The sequence below is a fragment of the Balaenoptera acutorostrata genome, chromosome 5, assembly GCF_949987535.1.
Source record: "Balaenoptera acutorostrata chromosome 5, mBalAcu1.1, whole genome shotgun sequence".
NCBI lineage: Eukaryota > Metazoa > Chordata > Mammalia > Artiodactyla > Balaenopteridae > Balaenoptera > Balaenoptera acutorostrata.
Genome location: NC_080068.1, coordinates 46,821,894 through 46,836,686, shown reverse-complemented (window position 1 = coordinate 46,836,686; position 14,793 = coordinate 46,821,894). Strand labels below are relative to the sequence as shown.

The 14,793-nt window shown below is 35.2% G+C and overlaps 1 protein-coding gene across 1 annotated transcript in view; it reads right to left on the bottom strand.

The window, feature by feature from the left end:
- The window catches only part of ANTXR2 (ANTXR cell adhesion molecule 2), a 154,600-nt gene that overhangs the window by 104,153 nt on the left and 35,654 nt on the right, over positions 1-14,793 (bottom strand). Inside the window, exons 9-10 of the mRNA XM_007165603.3 lie at positions 14,272-14,370; positions 12,398-12,467 (exon numbers count right to left, since the gene is read on the bottom strand). Coding sequence (XP_007165665.2) covers positions 12,398-12,467; positions 14,272-14,370 — 169 coding nt within the window. The remainder of the gene's footprint in view (positions 1-12,397; positions 12,468-14,271; positions 14,371-14,793) is intronic.

Here is a 14,793-nt window from a genome sequence, read left to right as displayed (position 1 = left end):
AATTTTTGTCCATTGCTAAGAAATACAGCTCTCATTCTGAAAATATGATTTCAACGAATAATACAATTAAAAATAATTACAATTTCATTAATTCAGATTCTAATAATTCATCATTTGGGATCAGTAGGTAATTTTGTTTTTCATAGCTCTAAGAAGATATCAAAGAGAAAAAGATGACAAGGAGTTTTTTTTTTTTTTTAAAGGATTTTCTTATTTATTTATTTATTTATTTATTTATTTTTGGCTGTGGTGGGTCTTCGGTTCGTGCGAGGGCTTTCTCCAGTTGCGGCAAGCGGGGGCCACTCTTCATCGCGGTGCGGGGACCGCCCTTCATCGCGGTGCGCGGGCCTTTCTCTATCGCGGCCCCTCCCGTCGCGGGGCACAGGCTCCAGACGCGCAGGCTCAGCAATTGTGGCTCACGGGCCCAGCTGCTCCGTGGCATGTGGGATCTTCCCAGACCAGGGCTCGAACCCGTGTCCCCTGCATTAGCAGGCAGATTCTCAACCACTGCGCCACCAGGGAAGCCCAACAAGGAGTTTTTAAGTTATTGAGGAAACAGCTCTTTTCCAAAAGAGTTTATGAAATATATTACCACAGAATAATCAGGATACCAATAAAACAAAGCTATCCATTCATTAAAGTGGAAGCAGTAGGCAACATTTTGTTAATCTAGCTTCTATAGAACACCATGCTCCAATGCTCACAAAGTATTCTAAATTCCAAGAATTAAAAGCCAGAAACTTTGCCTTAATTACTCTAAATTTAGACGATTTCTTCTCTATGCCTTGAGTTGTGTGCCAAATACTATTAGTTATGGAGAGTTAGGATAAAATGGAAGCAATCTCAAGCCACTGGTAAGATTTTCAGTAATGATGCTAGGGAGAGGAGATGAGAAATATTATTCAGTCCCTGCCATGTGCCAGATGCTTTCCTGGGCATTTTATGGATATTATCTCATTTAATTCTTAAAAGAACTCTTAAAGTAAGTAGTTTCACAGTTTTACAGCTGGGGTACATAGGCCCCAAAATATTAATTACCTTGTCCAAAGTGGTAAAGCTAGGATTCTCACAAATTTTGAATTCTTTCCATTATACCACACAGGCTTGAAGAAATGAAAGTTCTTAATATGTATTTTTCCCTCAATGTGATATTTAGTTTGGATTCTTACAGGGCTAGAGCCCCCAGGAAAGACAGGACTAACAAACTTCTAGCTGAACTCTTCTTCAAAATTCAGGATTACCCCTATTAAAAATATTCCTTGTAAAATATTCCCTTTAAAACATTTTGTTAAAAAAAAAAAGTTTAGCTAAATCCAGAAAAGAACAAGAACTTGGGGTATTTATATCAACTTAACTAAACTTCTGAACTATTCCAACACAGAATGCCAAGTGGCTTATTTAAGAAAGAAAACTTAAACCTACTTGCTTTTTCCGCAGAACTGAGTGCCTTGTTTTGCTTTGTTTTTTTGAAGATTAAGCATAGTTCAATCCAAAAATAATGTTTCCTAGATCCTAATTCCTCTACTTTAAAGCATGTACCAGAAAGCATATGACACAGAAAGCATGGTTTTGGTTTGTGGGGGAAGATTACTGGATTCATAATAATGTATGATTGTTGCAGGTAATCTTATTGATTCAACTTTAAAGGGATCAGTAGATATTGACCAAAGTTGTTTATAATCTTATTGATTCAACTTTAAAGGGATCAGTAGATTGACCAAAGTTGTTTATAATCTGGCAGGTAGAACTCACCAGAAATGAACCAGTTCTCTAATTAATGAAGGAAACATTTAAAACATTTAGTACTTATCCAAATGGAATAAGAACAGAAGATGTATTTTATAACAAAATTCACTCTTTTCTATGGTTTCCCATAGCATGCTGATGAGGTCTTGTAGGCAACCAAACCAATTTGCACATTATTCTTAAAATCTCAGTCTAGTATAATGTAGCTGGTGTCTGATCAAACTGAGTTAGTCTCCACAGACATGGAAAGCCACCAGATGATTCTTTTGACACATGGATTCAGTTGAAACAATATAATATTCACCTTCCTGAGAGCAGTAGTAGCACGATCAAACCACTACCAGAAACAACAGTACTAATAATAACAGTGTTTATCGATTCCTTACTATGAGCTAAACACATTAACACGTCTTCTCAATTCTCACAACAACCCACTGAGGGAGGCTGTAGCATTATCTCCATTTTCCAAATAAAGGACCTGAAGCTTAAAAAGGTAACTTACCCAAATATTGGACTTCTCTGGCTCTGTAGTCAAAGTGCTTTCACTTCTACTGCATACCACCTTAATCCTCAGTAAGTGCTTTAGAGTCTTACATCTAAATTTCACTCACTGGCGAGAGCTTTGTGTCACTTCTCCAGTGTCACTCTTCCAATTTCTTACTATATTCACATATTTCTCATGGTTATAATGGTATTTACTATATGATATTTATTTGTGAACATATGTGTATATTTTTATATGTATATATATTTGCTGGGAAATGTTTTCAGAAGTGTTGCAAACATGAAAAACACACTCTAAAAGTTATTTCTGCTTTTAAATTTTGTTGTTTCTTTAGAAAAGATTTTTGAAATTATTGGTATGATACTGGCACTGTTATGAGCTGATACTTTTGTCCAAAGCTCTGCTACTCCATTGCTGGCACACAGATTGATAAAACCATCTCACCCTCTAACCCAGACTCAATACCTTGACCTTTCTTTGCCCCAAGACTCCAATATACGTATATCATGTTTCATCATATTTTATGTAACTTGTGCTAGTATCTATGGATTTCTCATTCTGAGTGCTATATAACTTTTATTGCTGGTTAGTATATTTAGGACAGTAGAACTCATACTCTCAGTTACAGAAACTTTATTATGGGCAAAAATGTATTAAAGCCACATTGTTTTTACATAATTCCATACATAAAGGAGAGGTGAGTAAAGAATTTATCTTTATTTGTCCCAATAATAAAATAAAATTGAAAAAGGGGATAGATTCAGCCCACATGTTGGGGAATCAGGAGTTCTAGGTTTGAACCGTAGTCACTACCCTCTCAATCTTGCATTCTTCAATGTGTAAAATGGGGATAACTGTACCTATTTCAGAATTGCTTTGGGGAGGAGAGCTTGATGAAATAATGTGCATAAAATGTCCAACACAGTGCCTGGAACACAGCGGGTACTCTATAAATTACTGTAACATCTGACTATTTGTCTAAAAAAATATTCAGCTATCAAGGTACTTTTACATAAACATTTTAGATCCAAGTTAAAAAACAGCACAGATAATATAGAAGAATGTATTGTAGCAAAGAAATAATTGCCTAATACTTTTTTGTTTACTTTAAAGAATTTCTCTTCTACTTACTTCCATATAAAAATAGAGAGAGCTAAATTGTTCCAAAAATGCCTAGTATAACATATAATGTCATGCAAGTTCGTGTAAAGAAATTATTCAAAGCTATTTCCTTCCTGTTACAAAATGTTACCTTGATAAAACCCAACACTGCAACTATGTTGAGCTGTGTGCTTGAACCTAACACTTAAAACTGTACTCCAAATTGGTTTCTGAATGTTGGCCAGTAAGTTCAGTCAATCACTCAATCAGTCTATTACTCCAATATTTATAAATTGCCTACAATAGGCCAACTTAGGCTGTGCTTGGTAATAGGGCTGCAATAACAAATGAAACACAGCATTACAATGTAATTGGAAGGAAGCCACATGAACAATTACAATAGAATGTGATATTAACTAAAATAGGTATAAGCACAAAGGTACTAGAGGACCATGTGGGAGTTACAACCGACTGAGCCTTGCACGGGGGCATCAACAAAGATTTCCTGCAGGAAGTCACCTCTATGATGAATCCTAAAGGATGATCAAGAATTAGTTAGGAAAAGAGATTAAAAAGGGATCCAAGAAGATGGAGCACTATTTGACGAGCTGGAAGATAAGAAAGGCACAGAACAGTCAAGGAATAAAAGCCATTCAATATGGCAGCAACACACAATGTGAGAGTGAGAATATATGGTTTGAGGCCGAAAAGAAGAGTAGGAGAAGGATCATGAAGAACCCAGGATGCCATATTTAGATATTTGGAGTTAGTCTTATGAGTTTTTAAGCCAGGCAGAAATATGGTCAGAACTGTGTTTTATAAATATCACTTGTTGCATCATAGAGCATGGATTGGAAGAGTAAATTTCTACAGTAGAAGACCAGTTAACAATGTCATAGTGTATTTCACTGTTGGTAGGAATGGAAATTGGTGCACCTACTATGAAAAACATGATGGAGTTTCCCCCCAAAATTAAGAATGGAACTACCATATGATCCAGTTATTCCACTTCTGGGTATTTATCTGAAGAATACAAAAACACCAATTCAAAAAGATATATGCACCCTGATGTTCACTGCAGCATTATTTACAATTGCCAAGATATGGAAGCAGCAACGTAAATGCCCATTGATGGATGAATGGCTAAAGAAGGTGTGGTATATATGTACAATGGAATACTACTCAACCATTAAAAAATGGAATCTTGACATTTGTGACAACATAGATGGACCCTGAGGGTACTAAGTGAAATAAGTCAGATGGAGAAAGACAAATATGTACGATTTCATTCATATGTGGAATATAAAAACAAAGAAACAAAACAAAACAAAAACAAGCACCTAGATACAGAGAACAAATTGATGCCTACCAGAGGCGAAGAGCGGGAAGGCAAAATGGGTAAAGGGGGTCAACTGTATGCTGACAGATGGAAACTAGACTTTTGGTGGTGAGCATACTGTAGTGTATACAGAAGTCAAAACTTAATATTTGTAAACATGAAGCTTATATAATGTTATAAACCAATGTTACCTCAATTACAAAACATTTTTTTAAAGAATTTCTCAGTGAATTTCAGATAAGGACCAAAGTAGAACTGAACCAAATAGTGTCAATGAGGGTAATCTGAAATGAAAATTGAGAGGTATTAAGCAGTTAGATTAAAAAGGACTTGGACATTTATAGGATGTAGGAGGTGAGGAAGAAGGAGTAGTTAAAGATGGCTTCAAAGTTTGTGTTTTGCACATGAAGATGGGTAATCTTGCACAGGAAACATGAAGGAACAGGTTTGAACAGAAGTACATGAGTTTAATTTGGGAACTTCAGGTTTAACTTGCCTAAGGGAAATCCAAGTGAATGAGCTGACATTTGGATAGTGGACATTCGGTTGGTTTAAAGCTAAGGGAAAGATCTTGTCTGGAGATTTGGAACTCATCAGCAAGAAAAGAAAGGCTTAGAGAAGGTGAGTTTAGAGGTCAGGAATCCAGCCATGGTGAAAACTGACTAGGAACTGTAAGAAGAGGAGCCGGAGGTAACACTGGAGAAGAAACAGTCCCGGAGGTGAGACTATGAAGTCGTGAAAGACAAGGAAAGACCTTCTTCTGAGACAGGACTGGCCCACAGTGCAGATAATTCTGGGTGGTCAGGGAAGGCGAGGCTCAGAACTGAGGACTCTTTCAACTCCCTTTTCTATAAGTTGGTTCTACATTGTTTAGAATTGCTTAAAAATATGTTCAACGGCTCTTTGCTCCATCCTCAGAACATTTAAGTAGAAGGATAGAAGAAACCTGAACAACTTAACAAAAAGACTGCTTGAAGTGTATTTTAATGTCAATTGGTCCTCAATTAATAGTGATAAAACTAAATTCAAGGGTACTAAATTCATTCCACATGAGAAATTATTAAATAGTATTCTGATATATAGCTAAGTAAATAAAATTCAAAGTCCTAACGGTCACAGTGTTTTAATTTAATGTTTAAAGATGTAAGACAATTCCAGAACAGAACAGCTCATTGCCATACGTTAGGGCTACTCTGATCTGAGGAAATTTCATACTGCATGAAATATGGTTGACATTTCAATCATAGCAACCTCTTTGCAAAGTATTTATTTGCTGCTGACTTTATGGATGTCCAATAAAAGACCGCCATTTTATGATCCATTTAAAAAGATGAAAAAATTAAATAAAATTGTGAAAGACATTTGCTGGAAGTAATAAATAATTTACCTCCAATTTGCACATACTGCAAATTAAACTGGCAACTACTCAAAAAGCTATTAAAATTATGGTGACTTAAGATATTTTGAAATCAAGTGCTACTATTTAATACTCTGCAGAGCTTTTTAAAAGTTAGCTTTATGCATAATAAATTATGAGGTGAAAATAAGGCTTCAAATTTGTGAATAAAGACTCTACTTCTAGTTATGAATATATATATATAAATTAATGTTTTGTTTAAGGATATTTTCTTCAAAGGGGTAAAAGGATAAAATAATTGAATAAAATAATTTCTTTTTGAGATACTCAATATATGTATATAACTAAAACAAACACTGCAGTCAGGAAGATTGCTAGATTTCCGAAGAAAAAAAAAGCTATATCAGAATTGTACTGGACATCACACCTACACTTTCATTGTAAATGTTTTCAGTATTATACTGAAAATAACCCCATTTTAACTGCATTGTGTATCTTTTTAAATACTAAAAAGATGCTTCAAAATGATCACTCAATTTTTAGTGCCTTTCATCCAAAAAAGTCAAATATTTTAGTAATAGTAAAAACTTTAATAATATAAAATTTAAAAGCAGATATATAAGAGGATTTAAATATATACTTAAGGAATATCTTCCATATCATCACATAGCTGTCCCTCTTTGAACACTTTTAGTTACCAAAACACTCACTAAATGATTCTAATTTTTACAAAAATCTTTCTTATATTGAGCTGAAATGTGCCTCCTTTTTACCTTCCACTCTTTCTTTCTCTTGTTCTTGGAGCAATAAAGAATAAGTCAAATCTATCTTTCACATGACAGACCTGACGTTTGGAGAGCTGATGTGTCACACCTGAATCGTGTCTTTTTCAGTATTTTAATTCAGTATTTTAACATTTTCATACTTGGCAAGATTTTGTTGGCCACCCTAGACGTACTCGAATTAACTATTGTTCCTCTTAAAAGACAATTTCCAGAACTGAATATAATATTTAGGATGGAGATGCAATGCAGATTAGGTGAACGTATCACATTTATAGGTATAATCAGAAAGCAATACACTGTGTGAACGAATACATAAATGTTCCACCATTGGGGGAGGGATATAGAGAAATATAAAAACTGAGAGGCTCCTCAGCCTTAACCAATCTCACCAAGATTCTAATGTTTATATTCAAAATAAAGATATAACTAATGTCCTGGTATCCATGATTTAAAAAGTAAATAAATCCAGTCTCATTCCTCATAAGGAAGAGAAGAAAGAAGAAAGTTATGGTTGCATCACCTGCTACTAAGATAATAGAATTGGGGATTGTGTAGATATACAGATGGACAATATTTGGTCATCATGTGGCCTAGTGCTCCTGGCATGGGTGGCTGCGTTCCCCTGCAGACATTCACCCAGTGTCAAGGGGCTATCAAGGCTGTAGCTTGGTGTCCCTGGCAGGTCAAGGTCCTGGCAACTAGAAGGAGGCCCAGTGATTGACACATTCACATCTAGAATGTCTACTATGGGGCCTGAGTGCTGCAGATGCTTCCAAGTGTGGTCCATCCTCTGGTCCCCCCACTACAAGAAGCTCATCTCAGGCCATGGCTTTGCCCAGAACCAGCTTGTTATTTGTAAGTACCCAACCAAGGTGGCTCAGCTCAAAGGTCACACAGTTCAGGTCCTCAGTCCAACCATGAGCCCAGACGGGGGCCCTGCAGCTATGGCGCTGCTTTGACATGGACCCTGAACAAGGGAGGAAGTGGGAGATCAGTGCAGCCAAAGCAGCCTCATCCACCAAGTCATCTGTTGACGACCAATTCATCACCTCAGTTCTTTGGTTTTTTAAAGAATTTTTCTAATAAAAAAAAATTTTTGTCATGTCTCCCTCTCAAAAAAAAAACAAACTGATAAAATAAATTCACATAACCATACATATATAGGTATATATATATTTCTTCTAACTGTTCATGTGAGAAGCTGTGCTAAAGGCAGAATTTGTCAAACCAAGAAAGGGAAATGGAATTAATTTTATTCCAGGCAAGATGAATTATATTTTAAAAAAATCACAACATTGAGGAAAATAAGATTCCATTACCAAGTCAGGCTCTAACCCCAAGTCTGCCACACATGCATCTCAGTGATCCTTCAGTATCAGATGCTTCAAATTTTCCACATACACTGATGTCCCACCACTTCTTACTTAAACCCTCTGTCAACTGTCTTTCCATGCTGCCTTTTAAGGGAACTAATACTATCAGTTTCATCTGATTTAGATATTTATTTCATATTTGCCAGAAGATTCTGGCCAATGTTTTTGAAAGCACATTTAACTATACCATATGCCTCCTTAAATCTATCAAACAAGCTGTAGGATCAGGATCTGGTTCATTCTGTTCTGTTTTTCTTTCTTCACAATGTGTTTATGTATATTTACCCAATTTGCTCTGTTCTTGCCAAATTACAGGTTTGAGATCTCAACTATTGCAGAGCAGCTGTGCTATTGTTGATGTCTCACTAAACAAGGGTCAGAGAATAAGCCCATTTTGCAAGAACGGGTGACACCTGCACATTACACCAGGAGGCCACGGCCCTCAAAAGGGTAGGATCTGCAGAACTTCACAGAGTCCTTCCTACTCAAACTTAAGACATTTTGGTTCAAATGAACCACTGGCAGAAATTAACTCCCAAACAATCTACAGATTTTTCTAGGTAAGACAATTTGTTTAACCATATGACATTTTTTAATTAAATTGTGTCCAATGAAAAAAAATAGGAAAGAACAATCTCAGAAAGAACAATCTCACCTTTGCATTCTTTCTGTTTAAAAACTAAAAATATGTTCATTTTAGTCTAAAATTCTATACCAGATAAAGAAATTTAATACATAGAGATTAAATTTCAATGTCTCTCAAAGAAAGGACTCCAAAGACCCATTCCAACAATGCTAAGCAATGATAAACCTGGATAAGATTTGCCCAGATAGCTTTAACTTTTGTTTACTCCATGACATCAATTTCCAAATGCAAACCTATGTCCTAGCTACTCTGCTACATTCTTAGTTCCCATCTCCAAGTAAAACATCTTCATGTTAAGCCTCTTTCAAACCAAAATTCACGAGCCCTCGATTTTTAAAGGAATAATCCTCAAAGAAAATGTAATTCAGGAAGTAACATAAAGATGAGAAAGGAACTGATAGAGCACACTGAGACGAGACACACGTCCGTGGCTTCAGCTCTGAGACTGTGCATCTGGCTTTGAGGCTGTCTGTCTAGGGTTACTTCACCAGCATGCTGTTAATTATTTAAGTGAGAGAACAGGGGGAACCATCACCACATCTGTCACCCTCACACAGGAAAAACTTTCATTCATTGTTGGGCCAGATGTGTTTATTTGAAACATAGACTAACTAGCTACTTAATGGTTTTGAATCCTTAGCCAAAAGCTAATTAGACAAACATATTAAGCACAGTCACCTTACAAGGCTAAACTGTTTCAGTTGTGTTGATTTTAATCCAATCTCATAAGAGAACTCATCGCCTACAAAAGTATCTGAAGGAAATTCAAGGCAAAGGAAAGGTCCAAATTACTTGCAACGTACTTAGTAGAACAAATAATGATGTCGCCAAATGTCCGATACATTAACAAATAAAATCTTCACATATTTTGCCTCAGTGGTGTCATGTACTTGATAGACAAAAAAGAAGCAAAAGTAATTATTTTAGACAGATTGCCTTCCAAAGCATTCTCAGCTTGCTTGTAGGTGAAATATTAATGTCAAAAAGCAAACAAATGATTTTTTCTCGTGCTTGATATTTATTATGTCTTATATGATTTTGTAAAATCACATCTTCTGAGTATTTAGACAATCTACAAATCACTAAAGAATACCAGCAGTACCTATGGCAGTCTTTTAAAAAGGAGACTGTGCCCCAAGGCAAATTCTAGAGAAAACAAATTCAGTGTTGGATAAAACAGGTATATTGCATTTTATAACTACTTTGGAGAAGAAAATAAGCTGTCTTCCTTAACTAGTCATTACTTAACTAGTCATTACTATGAAAAGGTCAAGATAGTTTCCTGCTCTCTTAAATGGTATGATTCCCCAAACAGAATTCTGATCATCTTTCTCCTATCTGATATACCCAGTAATCAAATGCACTCTTTTAGCTCTTTATATAAATAGTAAATCAAAGTGTTTGAGAAAAATGTATTCATTCTTTCATGCAACAAACATTTAGTGAATCTACTATCTGTCAGGCATTGTCAGTGCTAGAGATACAGAAAGAAACAAAATAAACCAAATTCATCCCAGCAGGAGGGAGACACAATAGCAAACAAATAAATGCTTTGGAGAAAAAGTGAACCATGAAAAGAGAATAGAGACTGTTAAACTCAAGGGAGGGGGTAGATTGTATGATTAAATAGGGTGACTGGCAAGGGCTTACTGAGAAGGTGATGTGTTGAACAAAACTTGAAGTTGAGAGAGTGAGACAAGAAGGAAGGAGCCTTTCAAGCCGCTGGAATAAGCTCAGCTGGTTAAAGAACAACAAAGAGGCCAGTGTGACCATAACAGAAGGGGCAAAAAGAGGATGAAGTTGGAGATGCAGTGAGGGCCAGATCTTGTAGAACCTTATAGAACATTGCAGTGATTAGACTTGCACTCTAAATGTAATGAGGAACTCATTATCAAGGATTTTAAGAGGAGGGGTGACATAAACTGATCTATTTTAACAGGATCACTTTTGCCAAGGACAGAAGAAGAAAGATGGGTTGAGAGGCTAATAACCTAAGCAAGAAATGACAGTAGCTTGGTCTAGGGTGGTATCCGTGGAGGTGGTGGGGAAGGACTGGATTCTGAACATGTTTTGAAATCAGAGCTGAGATTTGCTTATGGGCTGCATAAAAGAGATCAATAATGAGTCAAAGGTTTTTTACCTGAACAACAAAAAGGATGGAGCTGCCAGTGATTAAGAGAGAGAAGACAGCTCTGAAAGTAGACTGCAGAGAATGATCAGGAGAATCAATATGGACTTATAGATTCAATAAAATAAGACCAAACTTTAAGTCAACAGATTTATCGTTGCTAATACAAGACTATTACTCAGAAAGTCATTGAGTCCCACTGTGCCCTTGTGGTACAGATGGCTCCACATAAAATGGATGGGCCTTAAATTCCAAGGCCAGTCTAATTTGGCCATAAGCATGTTACCAATACCAGATTATTATATGACTCAGAAAACGAATACTTTTTTATAGAAAGAAAATAGATTCTGATAGTCTTGCTTTTATAAGTTATATTATGCAGCTCTTTACAATCAATTTCAAATAGAAAGCTGATACTGCTCCAATTTACTTGGATGACCAGAAGTGATGTCCAACAGATATCTTGAATATTTAAGCATCCACAAAAGTTAAGTGCTCAAGTTAACTTCAAACTACTAAAATGATTTTCTTAGGTTCCACAAAGGAAAATATAATCTTCACTCTCTGAACACTAATCCAGACTTTGGATTGGGGCCTTATGTATTTTAGTTTCCTCTGATCCAGAGGAAGGTTTGAGATCAGTATATAGTGATTCTTGAAAACTGTATCCTATCCATTATCCTAAGCATATTGCATCTACTACTGTTGGACAAGAGAACATTTGAACTATTTGCAATCATTTCCTGCATGATAGAGAGGGCAGGGGGGAAAAAAATCACACATGGAAATATTAAGTTGATGGTGAAATTATCTGTATATAGTTGATTAAAATAAAAGCCCTTCTTCCAAACTAAATATCCCTTATTTTATCCAGCTATCATGGTTTATTGCCACACCAAAGAACATGAAAATATACTCCTTAACAGGACTGGGACACAAATTAATGCACACATATTTCCTAGTCTAAGTTGTGCCTTATTGAGCCATGTTCCTTTTGCTCTTCAATCTTAATATTTAAACACTATAGTAATTAGTCAAAATCCCACTTTGAAACTCTTGTGTGTATGTGTATGTGTGTGTGTGTGTGTAAATTCAATACTCTAAAGTTCAAAATAATGGCTATGGCTTCATTATTTAAAGGCTCTAACAATAGTTCTCAAATCTATCCAGATAAATATTTATAGAGCCTTTTAATCAATATTTAAGAAACAAGATAAAACAGACTTTACCCTTTTCAACCTACTAAGAATACATATAGTTAAAGTTCTAACCAGAGTGATTTGCCTAGGATTTACTATTTCATGTTTAATCTGTATATCAAGAAAAGATAAAATAAAACAACCAATGTATATTTTGTCATCATTTCCTTATAATTTGTAGCTAAAAAGTTTTTAAATGTTTTTAATAAAGTACTTACTGTCCAACTTCATTCAGGGTAGGTGCAGGACAAAGCATAGAATTACTTTCCACACTCACTGGCATTACACCTATAAAATAAAATGTCATTTAATCAATAAAGGGTTTTATGCATCTCACACAGTTTCATTAAAAATATGAAGAGACATAGCAATCAGAGTTCAAGTGTGGGACATTAGATACATTAGCATGAAAAAAACAAAAAGATACTCATCTAAAGAAAGAGAAGGAACACAGAATGAAAAACAGGAAGAGATTATATGCCTCATTGATATATAGTACTGATAAATCATAAGTTACGATTTTTTGATATAGATTAAGTTCACATACAGCTTGTAGATACTATAAAATTATCACCTTTTCTCCCTCCATTTTGCCAATATATTAGATTTTCAAGGAAAAATTATATATATTTTAAAAGCAGAATTTAAAAATGATAGAGAAGACAAATGCCCAAAGGATAATACATTTCTTTCAAGAGTTTAATAAAATAATTGGGTTTATAATATATAAACACATTTTATAGAATGCTTAAATTGCCTTGCAATTTTAATAGCATATGAGAAAAATGATCTAGACTATAAATACTCAGAGAAGTTACATAATTAGATGGATAATGTTAGACTACAAATGATGAAAATACAATCTGACTCAATTTATTTGAGATTTACTTTAATAAATTCAATCCTATGTAGCTAAGTGTAAAATATGTTTATATTATAATCAACTCAAATATGTAATCAAAAGGAGTAAGGTAAAGCTAATGCTTAGATACAGATGACTACTGAATAAAAATGGTAAAATTATTTTGTCCTCTTCAGTTGTAGAACCTACTAGGAAGAAAGTTTTTTACAAATATTATTGTCTTTCCTTACCAAAATGATGATCTTAATAAGAAAGAGAGGAATTACTGATGGCATTTACCATGCTGAGATCCTCACCACTTTAATTCAACAAACGTATGGAGCAGTGACTGTGTATGTAGCCAAAGCTGTGCTAATTGGAGGGTTTAGAACCATCAGATAAACAACAAAATTGTAGATGAACCTCTCAAAAAATAATTCCACCAGAGTTCACAGAGTTGCAGCATCTGCCTTACAGTATAAAATTTTAGAAGACAATAATAATCATCAATGAGGAGAAAATGTCTTAATAGAGACCCAAAACGCTCAGCATACTAAGATCTATTTAAAGAGCAGAAGTTTTTCTCAAAATGAAGATAAAAATGTTACACTCATCTTCTCCTATTTTGAAAGCCAAGTGAGGGAAAATAAAACCTAATTCCCTAAATATGATAATTATCAACAAACACTGTGCCAGGTGGGCATTGGAGATATATCTATTAAGCAAAAAGCCCGTCTTCAGGAAACTGGCTGACAAATTATTGGGAAATTAGATAAAGATAACAAGTGACAATAAAATAAGGCAATAAGTAGTAGAGTAGTCCAAGACAGTTAGATTTTCAGGCAAGAGTTACAAGAAACAAATCTGGAGAAAGAGGCAATTAAATCAGGCGGTGGATAGAGTCCGTACGGAGTGCAGTCAGGAAAACTGGGTTCAACTCTCAGCTCTGCCCATTATTACTTGTGTCACCACAGGCAAGTTATTTGACTCTTTCAGCCACAAGGGCATCATTTGTATAATGAGGCTACTTAGGATGGGGTCCAGCATTTATTAAGTTATGAACAAATGTTGCCATTATTAAATAACTATTAAGTAATTATTACTACTACTTGTATTATCATTGGACTTCCTTTCTTTCCCCTCTGATAAAAAAATATAGCACAGTTGGTTTCAGTTGGGGAAAAGAGGAAAACACTTGATGCTGATATACTATGGAGACATTAAAGCAATATTGAAATTATGGAGACCTACTCTTGGTGTATGTTTCATTAACAGTGTAAGTACAGAGAACACTGCCATTCCGACTGCCCAAGTTGAATCCTCTTCCATTCAGAACTATTTGAAATTCCTCTAGAAGTAAAAGGAAAAATAAAAAATTTAATCACTACTTTACAAAAACAACAACAAAAAGCATTACTTGAAACAAAAGTATCAAGGTACAAAGAATGAATTTTTTAGTTCTAATCAGCCAACTAATAACAACAAAGACATGGTCCTACTTGCTTTCTTAGACCCTCCAGGTACGTACAGTGAAGATACCCTTCGCTGCCATGTAGAGATGCGTTATTTTATTTTTTGAACAAAGTGTTTTCCAATAGTGACCAAGATTTTAGAATTGAAGCATAACAGTCATCCCAGACAAACACCATACAAACTTGCCCAAATTCTATCCTGAAGAAAACATCCACAGGAAAGAAAACTCTTTGTTTTCCTCTTGTCTTAGGAACTGAGGTATGAGAATGTAAAGAAGTTAATGCCTCATATTATCTGGTT